Source organism: Nilaparvata lugens, chromosome 8 (assembly GCF_014356525.2).
Source record: "Nilaparvata lugens isolate BPH chromosome 8, ASM1435652v1, whole genome shotgun sequence".
In the NCBI taxonomy this organism is placed as follows: domain Eukaryota; kingdom Metazoa; phylum Arthropoda; class Insecta; order Hemiptera; family Delphacidae; genus Nilaparvata; species Nilaparvata lugens.
In genome coordinates this window covers 52,725,911-52,747,331 of record NC_052511.1, presented here as the reverse complement: position 1 = coordinate 52,747,331, position 21,421 = coordinate 52,725,911, and the positions used below count along the sequence as shown (strand labels likewise).

The 21,421-nt window shown below is 34.3% G+C and overlaps 1 protein-coding gene across 1 annotated transcript; it reads right to left on the bottom strand.

Annotated features, from left to right (window-relative positions):
* Positions 1-252: 252 nt before the first annotated feature.
* Positions 253-13,480, bottom strand: LOC120352873 (dual specificity mitogen-activated protein kinase kinase 1-like). The gene is made up of 6 exons (XM_039435189.1): positions 13,003-13,480; positions 12,462-12,567; positions 9,520-9,843; positions 6,086-6,149; positions 3,454-3,688; positions 253-299 (listed from the first exon to the last, which is right to left on the bottom strand). Exons 1-6 carry the CDS (start codon positions 13,076-13,078, stop codon positions 253-255), a joined length of 852 nt encoding a protein of 283 aa, XP_039291123.1. The 5' UTR covers positions 13,079-13,480.
* Positions 13,481-21,421: the final 7,941 nt, after the last annotated feature.

The following is a 21,421-nucleotide window of genomic DNA, read 5'->3' as shown; positions in this document are numbered from 1 at the left end:
TAAAAGTAATAATAAATTATCTGAGATTTATTCAGGTTTTGTTGAATATCTTGTTAAATTCTTAAATGGAAATAATTTTATTTATTTGAAAAAGGGTACTATGACATTATTTATTATTTCTCATTAGAAGTGAACTTAACCGAGTTTACAATACTTTTTGAAATAATAAAAGTACTTACAGCGACAGTGATTTTGCCCAGGGTGGTTTCCGGTATCCTTTGATTTAGTTTCTCGTAAATAAATTTATAAAATTTATCTAAAGAGGTATCCATCAGCTCCATACAGATCCAACAGTCTCCCTGGAAAACAAAAAAACCATGAACAAATAAACCACAAAAAAATCATAAATCACAAGTTGGTAGGTACGGTATACTTAGGCTCAACTCACACTTACGCTACTCTCTAGGTCTAGAAGAGATTCGACTCTAATCGAGAGCATGTTACAAATGGTGACACTCAGACAAGTCGATTCTAGTCCCCGCGACGTCACAATTTGAAAACACATGCTCTCGACTAAAGTTCAGTCTCTTCTCGACCTGAGTCGCGTAAGTGTGAGTTGAGCCTTAGTTGTATAATATTTTTCAACAAAATGTGCATTTACAATAAGTTATGATTAGTTCTTGTGAATCAAATCATTAATAGGGTAAACACTTAATTCTTTGAACTAATTATACCAAGATACAGCTCTCATGAATGGTTGAAACTCCTTGAATGTTAGGCTAGGAACACACCAGTTAGTCAAGACAAGACAAGACATGATCAGACACAATACTTCACATTGTTGCTTATGACGCAACACACACTGATTAGTCATTTTTTTAAAACATCTGTATTGCCCATAAAAACAAAATACAAATTAAAAACTCACAAAAGAAATATTCTAGATTATAATATTATGCTATTTTACAAATAAATTAAAATTACATGGCACCACCCAGCAAGGGAAAACCCCTGACCGCTGAGTGAGAGTATCAGCTGTTTAGACAATATAAAAATTTATTTACTAATAATCAAAGCTACAAAAAATCGAAGTTAACAAAATTACTAGTAATTATAATATTTGACTGATGTCGAAGAAAAATTTTTGTATCACCCACTTTGTATAAATTTATCTGTTCCATCCTCTGTCTTCCCCTATTAGAAAGAGATTCTGACAATGCATTTGGCATGATATTTATTATTTTTGAGCTAAGATACCCCAATTGTCTTCGCACTATTGTCAAATCTGAATAGTAAATATTATAAATGTTATGAGATGTAACTCTCAGGTTATATATAGAAACGTTATTATTCACTGTAAATTCATCCTTCCTCATCCATGCATAGTAGAGAAGTTTCTTTATATAAATTTGACGTACTGTCATCACTTTAAATTCGGCAAATGTTTCACTACTAGAAATTAGACATGTCTTCATAAGCAACTATGTGAAGTATTGTGTCTGATCATGTCTTGTCTTGCCTTGACTACTGGTGTGTTCCTAGCCTAACATTCAAGGAGTATCAACCATTCATGAGAGCTGTATCTTGGTATTAGTTCAAAGAATTTAGTGTTTGCTCTTAAGGCTAGAGGTGCGTACAGATATACGCGCCTCCAACACGCTCCGCACTCGCTCCGCAATCGCTCCACGCACCCTCCGCTATCGCTCCAACATGAACGTTACGGGAGATGTTAGCTCTTCTCGCGTTCCACTCTTGCTCCCCGGTCGATCATCAATCGATCTGCTCTAGTGACGTTCGATTGCGGAGCAGAGCGAAAGTCTGTACGCACCTCAAGATTTCAAGCGGAGTTGGAGAAAACATATAGTGAGGTCCACGTTATAATGGCAGTGGAGAAAGATAGGAGAAAAACGTTGCCGATCCGAAATATTTTTCGTTACTTTTCACACACTCACTTAAGCTAATTCTAAAATTTGGCATAGCTCACTCAATCATCACTTTGGAATTACTTAAATTTCTCGTTGAATAACTTCCTTCAGCTCTGTGGATTACTGGCTGCCCAATAACGGTAATTTTGTTTATCCACAAATCCCGACAAATGAATAAATGTGCCTCGTCACTTGAATGAATAATGGCATTCTGGTGGACATTCTCGAGAATGATCTCGCAAGCGGCTTTGCAATGTGCCCAATCATTCACAATAAGTTGTTGCACTAACATTATCTTATACGGATGGTATTTCAGGTCGGAAAGAAGAATTCGTCATATCAGAAATGGCTAGCATATTTCGCTGCTGAACGTCGTGGAGACCGTGTAACAGCTACTCCTACCGCATTAATGTTTCAGGCGTTCTCACAGTCCGTTTTCGTCCTGTTGGTTTTGTTTATAAAGCAGACGACGTGTTCCTAAAATTCTTCACCCACAACAAGATCGCATTCCTACTGGGAACAGGCACGTGTCGATTTAAATTGAAATGTCTGCGAAATAAACGCTGTGCTAAAATAACTGAGTCATTATTTTTACTTTCCTTGTCCTATTACCACAGGTAAGGAAAGTATTGCTTTCCGAAAAAATTAAGGTATCCCAATTTATACATTTCTATATGTTTCAAGATCCCCTGAGTCCAAAAACGTGGACTTTGGGTATTGGTCTGTATGTGTGTGTACACGATATCTCATCTCCCAATTAACGGAATGACTTGAAATTAGGAACTTGAGGTCCTTACAATATAAGGATCTGACACGAACAATTTCGATCAAATGCAATTCAAGATGGCGACTAAAATAGCGAAAATGTTGTCAAAAACAGGGTAAATTTGATTTTGATCAAATTTATACCTAAAATAGTCATTGATAAGCTATATCAACTGCCACAAGTCCCATATCTGTAAAAATTTCAGAAGCTCCGCCCCATCTTTGCAAAGTTTGATTTCAGATTTCCAATTATCAGGTATCAGATATAATTTAAACAGAAAAATTCAAGTGGAAAAGATTGAGCATGAAAATCTCTACAATTAATGTCCAGTAACATTTTCACCTAAAATTGAAAATAAGCTTGAAATTCGAGAAAATGTGATTATTCAATTGCAAACTAAACTGTTGGCAACTGTTGATTCTATTAAATCATTCACTATGAAGGGATAGCAGATCTCTCTGTATCCAGCGTTATTGTCCTGTCACTAGCTGGCTCAGTTCTTCGAATAGTAGACTTGAGATGCGCGTGAACACTAGCGCCAGGTGATCAATTTTCATAACGGCAAGGAAAGTTGTGTGAGTGCGCCACACCAGATTTTTAAAATACGCTTCAATCACAAACGCTCGATGTTCACTTGACCACGACATACTGGTTAATGAAATTTCATGAATAGACCTGTCGATGAACAACATTCCCGCCTTTTCAATGACAGTGGTGCCAATATAACAATAATTACTATAAAATCGTCAGATTAATATGCCGGTCCCTGTACAAACCATTGGATATCTTCTTATGCTATCTTTTCTCCAAGACAGAACATACCTCCTTGAAGAGAGCACCGTAGAACTGGACAATACAAGGACACTCGTTTTGACTTCATGACCACTTCGAGGTCCATCAACAGCTGCTTCTGCTCCTTTTCATCGACAGTGCTGCGGATGCGTTTGACAGCCATCACTGTGCCGCTGGTGCGGTGCACCATCTTGTTCACCGTGCCGAAAGCACCCCGACCGATCTCACCCAAATCTTGCATGTCGTCCGATGTAAAGTCGTAGCACTGAAAGCACAACAATCAAATTAGAAACGGTGTAACATTGGTGTGAAGTCATAGTACTTTAAACCAAGGAATCAAATTGGGCATTGGTGTGAAGTCGGGGTACTGTTCACATTGGAATCAAATTGGAGTGGATGGAACAGTGGTGTGAAGTGGTAGAACTGTTAACATGGGAATCAAATTGGAATTTGATGTGAAAAGGTAGTACTGTTTACATGTGAATCAAATAGGAGTTTGGTGTGAAGTCGCAGCACTGAAAGCACAACAATCAAATTGGAAACTGATGTGAAGTGGTGGTACTGTTTACATGTGAATCAAATTGGAGTGGATGGAGAAGTGGTTTTGGCTCTAGTGCACTGAATGGGATTATGGTGATTAGGCTGATAAATCTAGGTTTGGAATGTGAAATGTCACAAAAACCCATGTACTACACTCTCATAGAGTACAGTATACGGGCTTCTCATACGTGAATTTATCAATTTGAAACAAGCCAGTTGATCATTTTTACTGTTTATTGACTATTGACAGAATTCCATTGAATGAATTTTCTCCACACTGTCAATGGAGAAATCAAAAGAAAAATGGGAAATAACTACTGGTGAAATTAAACTGATTTTTAGAAATTGATTGTTTTTGAAGAGACATTTTGGTATTTCTACTTAATGAAAAAATGAGACAAAAATTAAAGTGGCATTGACAACATCTGTGTCTCATTTTTTCAATTGAACTGTTTTGCTGATGAAACACAATTCTTAGTGCCTACTAGCACTGTTAACAAGGAAATTAAACTAGAAGAGTTGATACATTGGTGTACAGTTCTTAACATGGTCCGAATAATGATACTAATTAGACTAATGATATTAATTATTTAGAATTTTTGAATAATAATTATTAAGTTACTGTTCTAGATTCTTGATTTTAGACTCAAAGGCCCTGTTGCACAACAGCCGGTTAAATTTTTACTGTGATTAATTTTATGAGAACCAATCAGAGAAGGCGTTTTTGAAAAGACGGCTTCTCTGATTGGTTCTCGTGGAATCAATCACGGTTAAAATTTAACCGGATGTTGTACAACCGGCGCTTAGGGCCGTTTGCACAGTATAGATTGCTGAACTCGATTAAGTTTGAGTTAATCTGAAAGTTTGAACTTGAATCGATTTTCTCAGTGCATTTACTAATCCAGTTCAAGTTAAAGTAGTTTAGCATTAAGTTGGTAATAGAATGTCATCGTTTATAATATCAGGATGGGTAATTTTTACAGGAAATTTGCTATTTGTTTACAAACCATCAGTAAATTGAGGTTATATGTAGCTACTATTTTCTTGTTCAAAATCCACAGAGCTGTAAGCTGTAGCCTACGGTAATACAAGTGGAAAGCAATCAAGAAATTCGTCAAAAACTTATGTTTAGTTGGCACCAAAAAATATATTTTTAAATTTGAGATAAAAAAGTTATTTTGTTAAGCTTTAATCTACTACGGTCTTTCTCGTTTATTAGAAATCTCTCGAAAGCGAAATATGTCAGTTATGTGTTATTAAAAACATGTTTTCTAATCCAAGACCACCGTTAAAAATTGTCTTAATTTCTATCAAGTGGTTTATTCAATCAAATACTAAATTGTCAGTTGCTTTATTCAAGCAAAACCGTAAAAAAATTCTCTATCATCCCAGAAATTTAAATTAATCGTTTTTTGCCCCATTTTTCTCAGTTTTAACATTTCTTCGCAGTCATCGCAGATGATCTTTATCAATCGCATTAAAAACTTCTATCAATTCCGCCATTATAATTATTTTTACTTTATCAATCGCATTAAAAACTTCTATCAATTCCGCCATTATAATTATTTTTACATTCAAATAATGATTCACTATAACCTAAATAATTATTATCGTCTACAGAAGCAATAACAACAACTGTCGAAAAATAATTTACTATGAGCTGTTTCCCCATCAAATCTTTACTGATGTCAAGTTAATCCAAATTATTTGGTTTAAACCTCCTTCTTTGGAGGTTTAAACTTTCCCAGAGTTTAAACTTGCACTGTGCAAACGGCCCTAATAGTATCTATTTAATTCAAAATTTGCTCGTTTATGTGAGTATTGAAGAGTGTAAATTGTATTTTGAAAAGTGAAAGTGACACAGCCAACATTTTGATCTGGACAGTATAGTATAAATTGGAAATGGGATAGTTTTGGGCATGAGCCTGTTGTGCCTTTCCTCATGTTAAGTATTTGTACACAATGTGATAAATAAATACTCTGATAACATGGGCATCAAATTAGTAACGTTGAAAAATCAATGTGATGAAATTGTGAGAAGTTAGAAGATGAGTTTTCAATGATGAATTGGCGGAGGCAAATGAGTAGAAATGAAACTGATTTTCAAAATATGAGCACTCACATCATTAGGTGAAACTTGCAGCGTTCCTGTACTCTGTATGCTCTGGCAGAATTTGAACTTCTCCCTGAAATTAGAAAAAAGAACACTACATTAGAAAAACTTGTACGTTCAGATTTGTGAAATCATGATTATATCTTATAGCATCAGATTGGACATCCATTGTTATTTCGGCAATGATTTAGTTTTAAAAACCCAACACTATAAATCTTTATATATATATATATATATAATATATATATATATAAGCGAAATGGCACTCACTCACTGACTGACTGACTCACTCACTCACTCGCAGAACTAAAAATCTACCGGACCAAAAACGTTCAGATTTGGTAGGTATGTTCAGTTGGCCCTTTAGAGGCGCACTAAGAACGGATTTGGAAAATTTTCCAAAGATACGCCCAAAATCTGTATTTTTCCAGCGTTTTTTAGCGCTTTCTCAGATTTATCGAGAACAAATGAATAGAAATTGTTCAAATTAAGTACAGAAGCTAAGTTAGGGTGTAATAATGTTGTGTTAGAAGGAATTTGAAATAACGCCAAAGATACGCCCAAAATTAGCGTTTTTTTGCGTTTTCTCAATTCTTTCATCAAGTAAGACAGAAAATGTCCAAATTTTAGACAGAGGTTTAGGAAGGGTCTAAAAATGTTGTAATGAGGTGACTCTAATATTCCATCAAAGATACGCCCAAAATCAGCGTTTTTCTCAGCTTTTCTGCGTTTTCTCAATACTTTGACTTTCTGATGGAATGAAGCATGCTCAAATGAAAAATGCAGGCGAGCGAAGCGAGCCGCTGATCTCATTTCTGGACGATCCAGTCGGGGGTCCTGGCTAGACGGATATGGCGAGCGAAGCGAGCCTGACGGCTAGTACTGAAGTATAATACAAAGTCTAAAACACCAAATAATAGACTACATACGAAGAATTGCGATTATTCAGCTAAGTGAATATTTGAATAATAGTAGAATACAATAGGCCATATGAATAAAGTTGAGCATTTGTTTATACTTCTAAAATATGGAGCATTTGTTTCATTTTCTATGAATAAACGTAAGCAAAACCTTTTGCTCATGCTCATCAAAAAAATAGTTTGAGCATTTGCTCAAAAGTAGGAGCTTATACTAAAAATTGTATGAATAAACTAGAGCATTTGCTCAACTTTTGAAGCAGATGCTTCAAAAAAGGTGAGTCTAGTCTAGAGCAGCTTATCACCTTTTGCTAATAGTAAAAATGGCTCAACTAATTCGTATGAGGGAGAGGAAACTATACCAGATACGATCAAAACCAATAGTTGAGAACTATAAATCTCATTTTAGATTCAACCAGATATATCACCATCATTACTACAAAAAAATAAATACAAAAGATATAAAGATAGCCATCACAAAATAGGAAATACGCATTTAAGAAGATGAGAGTGTAGGCGATTTATTGACCGAGCGAAGTGAGGTATAAGATTCAAGTCGACGGTTTGGCATTTCTCTTAATGTTTAAATGTTTATATGTTGCGCGATTTTCATGAATTTGACAGGTATGTTCCTTTTTTAATTGCGCGTCGACGTATATACAAAGTTTTTGGAAATTTTGAATTTCAAGGATAATATAAGAGGAAAAAGGAGCCTCCTTCATACGCCAATATTAGAGTAAGAATCAGACTATAGAATTATTCATCATAGATCAGCTGACAAGTGATTACACAGATGTGTGGAGAAGCCAGTCTATTGCTGTATTTCCATAAGGTCTATAGTTTCAATCAAGTACTTGTGGATGAGAATATTACTGCGTGAGGTCTACTGTTCACAGAACTACTAGTAAGATTATGCTGAATATTATTATAGAGATTTAGATTCATAGACATTTTTTCACGCTATTATTTCAAAATTCTAAACTCAACTAACCTTAAACTCAATTCATAAATAGAAAACAGAGTAGACGACGCAAGCACAAGGGTGTCTCCTACTTGCATATTTAGCGCTTACATGAGCTATAAAAACAAAGTAAGGCCACAAAGGCGAATCAGCTGATGAAAAATCTTTAAAATACGTGAGCTCCAGAGTTCAGGAGCATGAGGAAAGAGTATAAAGTAAAGCTTGTAATTATTGTAATGAGGAAGTGATAACTTAAAGAGATGCCCTTTAATGGAATCTCGACAAATCTTTTTCCCTTCGGTTTATACAACAGAGTTTGCAGTTTAGACAATGTGTTCCAAAGTTAATATGGAAAAAACGTTTGGTTGAGATAATATGAGGGATGCATTTTTCACTCCTGAGGAGGAACTTCGTCAGCCCTCATTTCTCAATCAAAAAGTTGGTATTTTTCATTACAGGTCTACTGTTAGAACTTTAGTGGGACACCCTGTATTGGATCTAATGGGAATATGAATAATTGACCGAGCGAAGTGAGGTCTAAGAATCAAGTCGACGGGTTTTCATTTCTCTTAATTTATATGTTTACATTTATGTTCCGCATTTACGGCGAAACGCAGCAATAGATTTCATGAAATTTGACAGGTATGTTCCTTTTTTAATTTTGCGTCGACGTATATACAAGGTTTTTTTTTAGAAATTTTGCATTTCAAGGATAATATAAAAGGAAAAGGAGCCTCCTTCATACGCCAATATTAGAGTAAAAATCAAACTATGGAATTATTCATCATAAATCAGATGTCGAGTGGATTATAAATTGCATGCAGTGTCGCATGCAATTCAATATCTCAATGTAACTTATGGAAACACAGCTGTTGTGTGGACTATGCATTGCCACTTGAAGTAGTTTAGACTTTTCTCTGCTTTGAACTCGGTAAGCTTTTGATGATAGCAGCATAGCTGCTATCATCAAATTATTAGCATTGTCGATACAACAACCCAAACAGCCGTTAGCATAGCCATTAGCCACCTCTAATACAAGGCCGCGGTCTACGACATTGTAGCGTCGCAGTGTAGGCCTAGAATCTAATACATGATAGTGAAAAAGATCAGCTGGCATTTTTCAAATAGCCAGATTTTTAAAAATCTTTTTCACCAATCATGTATTAGATTCTAGGCCTACACTGTGACGTTGCAATATCGTAGGCCGCGGCCTTGTATTAGAGATGGCTATGCCGTTAGTCGTTTATTCACCGATATCTCACCGACACGACAGAACAGGACAGAATTTACTCTGATGGACAGTATTAGAGGAGACTGTGGAGAACTGCGCGAGGTCTACTGTTCACAGAGCTACTAGTCGATACAAATGTTATTTTTAAACCAACCTGGACTTCTCCCTAGAGATGGCTATGCCGTTAGTCGTTTATTCACCGATATCTCACCGACACGACAGGACAGGACAGAATTTACTCTGATGGACAGTATTAGAGGAGACTGTGGAGAACTGCGCGAGGTCTACTGTTCACATAGCTACTAGTCGATACAAATGTTATTTTGAAACCAACCTGGACTTCTCCCAAACAATATCAGTCTGCGAGAACGGTTTGATCTTGGGCAGTGATCTCCTAGCCAACTCTCCCCCTCCACCCGTCGCGCCATCAAACCGACTGCCGGCCTGTGGTGACGCGGCCTGGTGACTGTGATGGTGTCCGTGGTGACTGTGATTGTTTCCGTGGTGACTGTGATGATTTCCGTGGTGACTTTGATGGTTTCCGTGGTGACTTTGATGATTGTTGTGGTGACTATTATGTTGACTGTGATGATTGTTATGGTGCGTGTGGTGATGATGATGAGGATGGTGCTGGATTGTGGTGGGGGAATAACGAGACCTAAAAAAGAAAGACAGAGAGAGGGGTGTTGAAATTTGAACAAAAACTGTGCCGTAATTGGTGCATGTGCAAAAATTTGACATCAAACAAAAATACGGTATTTTTGATAGGCATACCTGATTGATAATAAATTAATAGATATTTATTCCTGCCTTGCAGACGCCCAATCTTGCACTCTCAGCAAGTAATATCATAGAAAATAGTCAGGTTCACGTTATAATGACAGTGTTTAATTAGCAATGGAATTGCTATCCTTGTCTATCATTCAACAAAGCGGATAAGCTATCTCTTTCTTGCTTTGTTCTGTTGCCAGATCGTCTTTCAACAATGTAGAATATCCTTGTCTATCATTCAACAAAGCGGATACAGCTATCTCTTTCTCACTATGTTTCGTTTCCAGATCGTCTTTTAACAAAGTAGAATTAATTATTATTAAACGAAAATCCAAATTAAATGCTGTAATTCACCCCGAAGTCTTCTGCTACTGCAAATATTGACAACAGGGTAAACAGCTAGATGGAATTTCGATGAGCGATACTATTAAAAAATTATTTGTCAGCCCGGGAATCGAACCCAGTACCTCCCAATTGCCGGTCAGGAATGCTTACCCTTACACCAAACTGACAATCTCTGGATAGCAGCGCTCACTTTATACGAAGCCATAGCGGTCAGTCAGTCTACAACTGAGATATTGCAATTATTCAAATGCTAATGAATTAATTATTATTAAACGAAAATCCAAATTAAATGCTGTAATTCACCCCGAAGACTTGTGCTACTGCAAATATTGACAACAGGGTAAACAGCTAAATGGAATTTCGATGAGCGCTACTATTCAAAAATTAGAATTGATAATTAATTAACAAAATATTTCATAATAATTATGAAAATTCTTTATGAAACTATTGAAAAATATCTTGCTTAATAAACTATAATTGATTATTTAAAACAAGAATGAACAGTTAATATTACAACAATAAACCTGTATCAGCTACCGTCTATAGAAGGCATTGACAAGACAGAGGATCGGCAACGTTGCTCTGCTATCTTTCTCCACTGCCATTATAACGTGGACCTCACTATAGCACAAGAATATATTCCATGGTATAGGGCGTTTATGTTTCAATTTTCAGTGTTAACTCGAGCTGATAGTTCTGGTAATAATTTTTCGTGAAGCTATGTGACACTGGTAGTCGCTCCTACACTCTCACCCAGCCAAAACAGTAATAATGAACAGTAGTCGACAGTAATCGGCTCGAGTTGAAAAATCGGCTTGAAATTTGGAACATAAACGACCTAAGCCATGGGATATCATCTTATGTTACCTTTTCTATATGCTGATATACATTCCTGCTTGCAGACACAGAGTATTGTACTCTCAGCAAGTAGTATTTATTATTCTTAATTCACAAATTAGTCCTGATTATAACGTATTAAAAGATTTGTCTAAAATTATTGTTAGTTTATTATTATCATCTTGTTGAGTTGTGTGATCTTGTTATCTTTTTGCTTAAAATATTGTAAATAAAATATTGGAATAAACAAAATTTGAATTTGAAGGGTGAAGGCTACTTCACACATAGAGACAGTGGCGTAACGTTTCAAAACCGGGCCCCCCGCAAAAAAATTCCGGGCCCCTCTTCTAAAATCGTACCACCTTTCTCCAGCCCCCTTCTCCCTTAATCCCAAGCATTTAACTCTAATGTGAACGTACATCTTTCATGAGTGAATTACATAGCTTAGTTGAAAAAATAAAACTTGTTCTCGATTGATCTCCTCCAATGCTTACTTAAAGATAGTAAATAAAGATAACGATCTACTTTAGAACCATTCTTACAATCTTTGTTTGAATCAGAGAGAAAAGAAGTAAATCTTATCTATAAGTGGTTTGAATTGTCTCAGTCTGGATTGTTTCACCGGATGTATGAATTGTAATGATTTTTAAACAAACAACATTCCTAATTTTGCAATAAGCTCACTACCAGCACACAATTATTGAAGCTCTGTCAATGGAACTATAATTATTATTATATTTGAACAATGATTGTTCTTCTGTCTTGCCTTATTTTTTATTTTCTACTTGTATTCTCTTGATATTAATTTATAACCGGACTGATAACATTATTCTATTGCATATTTCTTCTTACACAATGAGTGAAATCTGTCATTTTCCACAATAAAACTACTGTTTTTTTTATCAAAAGTTACTTCCATGATTATTTATTTCAAGTATTCAATTTGGTATATAATTATCATTTTGGGTCCTAGCCCGGGTAATTTTATTTTTTCAGAAAACCTATATTAGCCTACATATTATCCGGGCCCCCCTGCGCCACGGGGGCAGCGGGGGTGTACGTTACGCCACTGCATAGAGATTGGCTTTAGTCTGATCTCTCATATATAAGAACCAAACTATGAGACCAAGTTCTATAGAGTGGTCAGGAAATCATTGTCACCGTACTTGATGGGTGACCATTGAGAGTACCTTAATAAGGGGTGGCCTTAATGGGTCACAAATCGGGTGGCACAGGATCAAAAATCCTGACTTATTCAAACACACTTAGCTAACTGGCATTAACATAACAATTTATGAATAATAAAAATAATATTTTACTTACAAAGCTGAAAGATTCATGAGATCACTGTGTCCTGAGTTCGTGTTGTTCATTACGGTATGACTGCTAATCGGAAGTGAAGAAAAAAGTTTCAACTTATTTCTCCTATCTGAAGCATAGAACGGCCAAAATCAACGAAAAAAATAAAAGAATACATTTTTTGAAAATAGACTCACTTACTACAAATTGTCAACACATAAAAGTCTAATTGTGATCAACAAAATGTCAATTACATATTGATAGGAATTGTTTTAAATGAATTGATATCAATGTTTGTTTACAAACATAAATAGGCTTACTTACTACAAACTGTCGACACAAAATAAAAGGTATTTCAACAAAATATCAATCATTCAAGCATTTCAACTTTGTTCGCTCAATAGTAAGGTTATGAATATCAAATGAATGTACAAGGAAGTTTGTAGCTCACATAACCTAACCTTCTTAGACATATTGTGGACATTAATCAAATTTACAAATGGAAGTACAAACAAAAAGGAAATAACTATTATAAGATTGAAATGAATACATTAAATATATTTACCATGAGATCCAGGTCGCCGTTCAATATTATCAAACGAGGAAAATGTTGGAACAGCCTTTCCTTGACTTTCCGCCATATTATCTACTCAACAAACCAAACGATATTTGAAACAATATTTCTAAATGTCAACACTCAGGTTTATTTGATCGAGTATGAAAATTGAGTTAATTGGTTCTTGGCCACTTAGTTTTGGCCAGTTAATAGTCATTGAACTGTTGAAATTGTTAAAATTGACGTCCACTGAACAACTTATAAACATACTAGGCCTACTGTGCACCAATGTTTCAACGCGAGTTTGTTGAAATAAGGTTAATTGTCTACAAAATCAACAACTTCTGTCTACGACCTAATTATTTATACGTTATTAAGCGACATTATTCAGTTGAACAAACAAATTAAGAAGTTAATAAAGATTAAAATCTAAATTGAAAAACTTGAACTCAACCGAAAGATGTGAACATCTGACTAGTTCTGTCTGTCTGACACTTGACAGGAGACAGCGATGCACTTTGCTCTTTGAATTCCTCGAAGTAAAATGCATAGAAAAATAAAAGAATAAAATGAATAAAAAGTATCAAAAAATGAAATATAAATAATGACTATGAATGAATAAAATATTATTATACCATAATTTAATTTTCTCACAGAGTTTTATATAGGTATCATGATTGTCCGCGTGAGCAACAATGCCTGCAAGTTATGTTCACACCAACATTCTGTCATTCTGTAGCTTTGCTGAGTCTGTAGGTGGATTTAATAGTATATTTCGCACCTAGGGCCGAAAATGAGACTTTTCCGGCTCGAAATCGGTTTTCAAGTCCGAGGCCGTAGGCCGAGGACTAGAAAAGATTGAGAGCCGGAAAACATTTTTGCCCGTGTTGCGAACGCTATTTTTCGCCACACCAAAAAAACTTCCCAATATATAAGAAATTGGAAAATAAATAAAATTCAAACAGCGTATTTTGATAGTTTGAATCTTGGTTATGACAACTTTCACTGTCAATTAATTTCAATATTACTAATTATTAATTTACAATAGTGACAATATTTTATACTATTAATATTTCGAATAATTGTTTGAATTTTTATAGCTCACGCTTTGCGCCTGGTGCAATATCTCATGGATAGATGGATGAATAGTATTTTCATTACTATTTTTAAATAATGTGATTAAAAAATTAATATAATTGCATATTTCACAGTTTTGTCTCAAAATATATCTAAAAATTGATTGAAATTTAAATTACGGTACTAATATAAAAAATGGCTAATAAAAGTTGAAATTCATCGACAAAAAAAATGTCATTGACCGAGGTTCGAACCTAGATCATGTTTGTAATTTACTGAGCTTTGAGTTCTGATGTGTCACGCATTTACGCTCTCGGCCATTGGGTATTGTTGATCATAGAGGCCTGTAAGTCAGGTAACGTATGTAGGCTACTATAATATAGGTAGTGTATAGCGGCATCTTGAAGCCGGTTTGCCGGCATTTTCACAACAAAATATTGCTCTGAAAATAGTTAAATCATAGAAAAACATTCGAAGATTCAATCTTGAGTGGGCCTAATGTTTTCTCTATATGGTTTGATATTGAAGAAAAATTATCTAAAAGTTTTAATAATGAATTACGGAAAAATTACTAGGTATTTTTCAGTCAAGGCTGAGTTTCACCAGTAGGCTTACCTTAAACTTTAGATCTCTGCTGTATTTTCCTATTATTATTGTTGATTGTATTGCATTAAGAAGTGAATTCGATAATAAAAAGAAACATTATTACTCTACCTCACTTTTAAATATATTGATACAATTATTGTACTTTGATTTCAAATTCGATTCTTCACTTTTAAATACTTGCGATACGTACCTTTCTGACATTGGACAATGCAGCCAACATTATATTGTTGAGGCTATGGAGATATCATCGTATTCTATTGTTTGATATCAAAAACACATAATAAATATTAATTATGAAACAGTAATTTATAAAATATATTATAGACATGATACCGTGATTCACGATACATATTATATAGATTATTACAGTCGTTATGAGATTATCTCTCTATGATTTTTGTGAGATCGGACACGATCAGCTGTTATTCAAGGTCATTTTACAGCCCTAGGGCCGTAAAGTTTTACCGGCCTGGTCGGAAAACAATCACTTTCGGCCTCCATATGACGCACGTAAACCAGCTCATTACATCCAAGTGTGGCGAAAAAAAAAAATATATGTCGCAGGCTTAAACATTGCGGGTGTTCACACCGACATCTGTGTATCTGCCACCTGACGTTCCAAGAAAAGTGATGTTTTCAAATAGATCTGGTAGGAGCGATTTTCTCCAGGCATCCGAGTGGACGATTTCGATAAAAATCTCTCATCAAAAACCTAAATCACATAAAAATGAAGATAGGAAAATTCTAATTGCAGATTCGGATTCAGCACCTTAAAATGAATAATTTGACTTTGCTCAAAAAAATGAAAAATAAATGTAGGCAGGTTGCAATAAATTGATTAATTTTAGTGCCTCCGACATGACCTAACGACTGCTTTTTAGGCAGCCAGGACCGACGAATTATGGAAACGTGTCCATCCGAAACACGAAATTTGAATAAATTAACTAATAGATAAATAAATTAAGGAAATAAATAGATTTGGCCTGATAATTGAAAATTTTGGAATCAGAGTGCAATGAGAACAGTAAAGAAATAAATAGATTTGGGCTAATAATTAAAAATTTTGGAATCATAGTGACTGATGAGAACAGCGAAAATAGCTCTGTCGGTTCACATAATTATGTTCTTGCTGTGAACATAAACTCTGCGGCCATTTAGATAGTATATATGATCCTCTGTAGCTTTGCAGAGTCAAATAACTTGGTCTTAACATAGCTTGAAGAAGGCTTGAGAACCCAAGCAAGGTCTTTTCATTCAGGATCAATGCTGGCTCCTGGATTTGAGAATGTTCCTCAAAGCTAGAGGATTCTATAAATCCTCCTCAAAACAATTTTAATAGATTTTTCCCTCATTTATAGTATTGGGTTCTCAACAAAAAATTAAAACTTGAATAAGTCCTCAAGTAGGCTATATAATCACATTGTGGTTTTTAGTATATTATGAAATCTGTTCTATAATAATAATTGAATACCATAATAAATATAACAAGGGCACTATTATACTATTAAAATCATACCACATAGGCTACAATATCCTAAGCTTGTTTGATAATTAATAAACAAGATAATGAACTCTTCTAAAACCTTATTCAATTACAAAAATCTGGTGTGGCGCACTCACACAACTTTCCTTGCCGTTATGAAAATTGATCACCTGACGCTAGTGTACCCGCGCATCACAAGTCTACTATTCAAAGATTTGAGCCAGCTGGTGACAGGGCAATAACGCTGGAGACACACATGAGGTCTGCTATCTCTTCATAGTGAATGATTTAATAGAATCAACAATAATTTGCAATTGAATAATCACATTTTCTCGAATTTAAAGCTTATTTTCAATTTTAGGTGAAAATGTTACTGAACATTAATTGTAGAGATTTTCATGCTCAATCTACTCCACTTGATTTTTTTTTGTTTCAATTGTATCTGAAGCCTGATAATTGGGAATCTTTCTGCTTTGCTGGGGCGGAGCTCCTGAAATTTTTACAGATATGGGACTTGTGGCAGTTGATAGAGCTTATTGATGACTATTTTAGGTATGAATTTGATCAAAATCGTTGGAGCCGTTTCCGAGAAAATCACGAAAAACCCTGTTTTTTCAACATTTTCGCCATTTTAGCCGCCATCTTGAATTGCATTTGATCGAAATTGTCCGTGTCGGATCCTTATAGTGAAATGACCTTAAGTTCCAAATTTCAAGTCATTCCGTTAATTGGGAGATGAGATATCGTGTACACAGACGCACATACACTCATACACACACACCACACACACACACACACACACACACACACACACACACACACACACACACACACACACACACCACACACACACACACATACAGACCAATACCCAAAAACCAGTTTTTTGGACTAAGGGGACCTTGAAACGTATAGAAATTTAGAAATTGGGGTACCTTAATGTTTTTCGGAAAGCAATACTTTCCTTACCTATGGTGATAGGGCAAGGAAAGTAAAAATAGGCCCAATTTGAATTTTCTTTGTTACATTATTGAGAAAGACAATAATAATTGAACTGTCAAATTTTGGTATACCGTATATCTTTTATGTTCATTGTCCAAAAAAATTCATTAATTCATGGACTTATTCATAAAATTGTGCCCTCTGTTGTATTATTAATTCAAATTTTGAATGTTTGAGTAAGAAAACAAAAATGGCAAGACATAGAAAATTCACTTCAATCTAGATTCATTTTTTATATTCTGTACATCAAAGTCTACACAGATCATCACTAAATTTTGTTCTAACAGAGTCACAAGTCTAGTAACCTATCTGACAAAGTTGAGGAATGACTCTTCATAATTGAAATAAATTGAAATTGAACTTTAGTGTTGAGATTGAGATTCAAGTCAAGAATATTTATCAACTTATAATAATAAATATTATATAATATGGCAAATTCTTTTGCAAACCAAATTTGGTATTGAAGAGAAAAATGAAATTCGATTAACCTTCTTTGAAATAAATAAAATAATAGATTAAGAATACAAATATTATAACAACTAGTTTCAGTGTTCACACCATCTTCATGTTATAAAATAAATTACAAATAATCGTTTTACTAATAAAAATAAAAATAAGTATCCCTGATTTCATTCATTTTATGAGGAGAAAATTTCAAAGTCCTGAAATCAAGTATTTCCATGAATTTATCCTAATTCAATCAAGTCAGTCATTCTATACAATATTCTTTTTTCATAAATAGGACGGCAGAACGCATCCACGCACATATATAATTCATATTCAATTCTGCAGATATGGTTCTGCTTAATGTAGAAATCAAGAGAGAAAAATGTAGTGATCAATGTAGAAAAATGCATGTGTGTAGACTGTAGATTCACACTCTGTGTGGTGGAGTAGAAGTTCTAAAAATAAGCCGCTCTTGTAGATCTCACAGTTGAATATTCATGCAACGAAACAACTTACTCTCAAAACATTCATCTCTTCCAAGAACTGACAATGATAATAAAAAGCTTAAAAGCTTATCAAAGGATTGTTTATCAGTGCAATTTTGATTGTTACGCAGTTTGGTGTATTATTTACAGAATTATTGTTAAGTTCAAAAATGAAAGTGAGAGTAGTTGAGCAGAATTGTTGAGGTAGAGAGAATGTATCACACATTATCTTACAATAAATTGAGTTTGAAATTAATATCAGATGTTTAAATTTTGGAAGTAGCCTTCATTCTATGAATGAAACGTCTTCTGTTTAAGAAGGTAAGTAACATACCTGTGCAACATGACTTATATTGTAAATATAATATTAAAATGTAGTTTAATATTATAACTATCATGCCTCATGTAATATCTATGTAATGCCTCATACAAACATGTAATTATTTGTTCTTGGACAGGTAAAATTCTCTTATTCTTATTCATGAGATGATATATAGCTTTTGAATGAAATCACTCCAATTATATGGGCTACTTTAGTTCAAATTAACTAGTAGTTCTGTGAACAGTAGACATCACGCAGTATTCTCATCCACAAGTACCTGATTGAAACTGTAGACCTTATGGAAATACAGCAATAGACTGGCTTCTCCACACATCTGTGTAATCACTTGTCAGCTGATTTATCTATATATATAAAAGCGAAATGGCACTCACTCACTGACTGACTCACTCACTCACTCGCATAACTAAAAATCTACCGGACCAAAAACGTTCAAATTTGGTAGGTATGTTCAGTTGACCCTTTAGAGGCGCACTAAGAAATCTTTTGGCAATATTTTAACTCTAAGGGTTGTTTTTAAGGTTTAAAGTTGTCTTTTAGCATGTATATTCTTCTTCTCCCAATCTCTTAATTATAATTGAAATTTCCATATCATATGTTACTATAGAACTATAATCTAGATAGAGTACCTCTTCGAAACAGTTGTTAACTGGCAACTAAATTAATAATTTTGTCAGGTTGGCATTAAGTTGAGTTGACTTTGTTAGGTTGGCACCAAGTTGAAGATTTAAATGCATTTATCGCGGAAAAATTGATTGGGCACTGCTACTTCAATCCTGGGAATATAATATTACTAGCCGTCAGGCACGCTTCGCTCGCCATATCCGTTTAGCCAGACGTTTAGTCTGGACCCCCGACTGGATTGTCCTAACATGATAAAAATGCAGGCGAGCGAAGCGATCCTGCTAATCTCATTCTTGGACAATCCAGTCGGGGGTCCAGGGGGCGGAGCCCCCTTGCTAGACGGATATGGCGAGCGAAGCGAGCCTGACGGCTAGTGATGAATAATTCTATAGTCTGCTCTTTACAGTACTCTAATATTGGCGTATGAAGGAGGCTCCTTTTCCTTTTATATTATCCTTGAAATGCAAAATTTCCAAAAACCTTGTATATACGTCGACGCGCAATTAAAAAAGGAACATACCTGTCAAATTTCATGGAAATCTATTACCGCGTTTCGCCGTAAATGCGCAACATATAAACATTCAAACATATTAAGAGAAATGCCAAACCGTAGACTTGAATCTTAGACCTCACTTCGCTCGGTCAATTATGCCTCTATGTAATGTCTCATGCAATCACTTAATTAATTCTTTGACAAATTAAATTCTCTTATTCTTATTCATGAAATGATGTGCAGCTTTTGAATAAAATCACTCCACATATATGGGCTACCTTAGTTCAAATTAATAAAAACAATATAAAAACTTGTAGTACCCTTTATTAAGAACTTTAAAATATTTTAACGACTAGTTAAAAAACCATAGCCTAGGTCATTTTCAAGTTAAAATGGTTAAACTCAATAAAAAGTGCTACCTACAAGTTTTTAAATTGTTTTTATCATATTTTGAATAATATTTATGGTATTTCTAATGCTAATCTGAGGAGAAAAAATAAAAAAATAATTCTGTAATTGATAAACGGAATTTGAAGTAGGATTTCTATAAATTTATCTCAATATATATTTCATTGAAGTACCATGATGATGATTCTGTACTTCTCAATCCATCGAAAATGTCTACCATACGGTTGGTTTCTTTTATTTGTTACAATTCGATCATGAATACAGAGGGTCAGTAAAATGTCATGGAAGAAAATATAGATGCTTTTATATCATTGTTTTGAGAATATTTACAATTTGGAATACAAAGTTTCCAATGAAAGTTTATGAATGAATAATATAAATAATCAAAGTACAATAATTATATTGACATGACCTTATTATATTGATGGTACGTCAAGCTTGAAGAACGATTAAAGAAATATATTTTTGAATACTACCTATCTAATCCTCCCAAATAAAGGACACATTCATAAAAAATATTAGAATCGTATTTCGAATTGAATTCAATTTTTTAATAATTGGAGAACTGACGATTCAATTAATTAATTAAATCAATCTATGATTTAAATGATAAAATATCAAAGAAGAGCATAACGGAGTGGATATAAGGTGAATATTTCTTCACTGTGATTTGTTTTTTTTCTGTTTCAGTTTTCAGTTTGGTATTTCTCTGAATTCTGACCTCTTATAAATTATCAATATAGGTGTGGATTATTCTACTTTGGACCACATTTTGGGTATATTGATTTAGAGTATATTTAGTGTTTCTACGTTTGTTATAAAGCCTTTTCGTTTCAATTTCTAGTTATTTTAAGGATTTTTTCAAGCAACTCTCACCAGCGGACAAAGAGTTATCTTTTTGCTGGTGATCCCTAGAAAATTAGTTTTTCTCCTCTCATGTAGGATGCATGTACGTGTAATATTGTATTATGAACATTTAATTTTTATTTTTGCTCCTGTATGAGTAAATTAATGTATGGTTTCTTTTTGGCAATAAAATTTTTGCAATAAAAATAATTCTTTCAATGAAATACATATTACTCCAATATTAATTACCTTATGATAGCCAATTCACTTTCTTTAGTCTCTATTCATTCATACAATAATTACATCATCAAAATGATAGGGACGAGATAAAAAATAAGGTAACCTTCTGCCATTCCTCTCCCAAATTTAGATAACACATAGTCCGAAATAGGTTAAGAATATTTTTTTAAGAATAGTTGAAAACTTTTTCCATCCTTAACATGGACTGTGTCATCAGCATTTAAATTTGGAAGAAAAATACCACAAGGATTACCTTATTATTTTTTACCACCAATGTTATGACATCAGAGTCATTTGTATCGTAAATAAATACATCAAGGAATTCATGGAAATTCTTTATTCTTTATTCTTTATTGATTCATACAATAAGTACATCA

Coding starts and splice junctions, on each gene's coding strand:
- LOC120352873 (XM_039435189.1), bottom strand. CDS start 13,078: ATGGCGGAAAGTCAAGGAAAGGCTGTTCCAACATTTTCCTCGTTTGAT. Junction 6,150..9,519: donor ATTGTTTGGGAGAAGTCCAG/GTTGGTTTCAAA, acceptor TTCTAATTTCAG/GGAGAAGTTCAAATTCTGCC. Junction 3,689..6,085: donor TGCAAGTTTCACCTAATGAT/GTGAGTGCTCAT, acceptor TTGTGCTTTCAG/TGCTACGACTTTACATCGGA.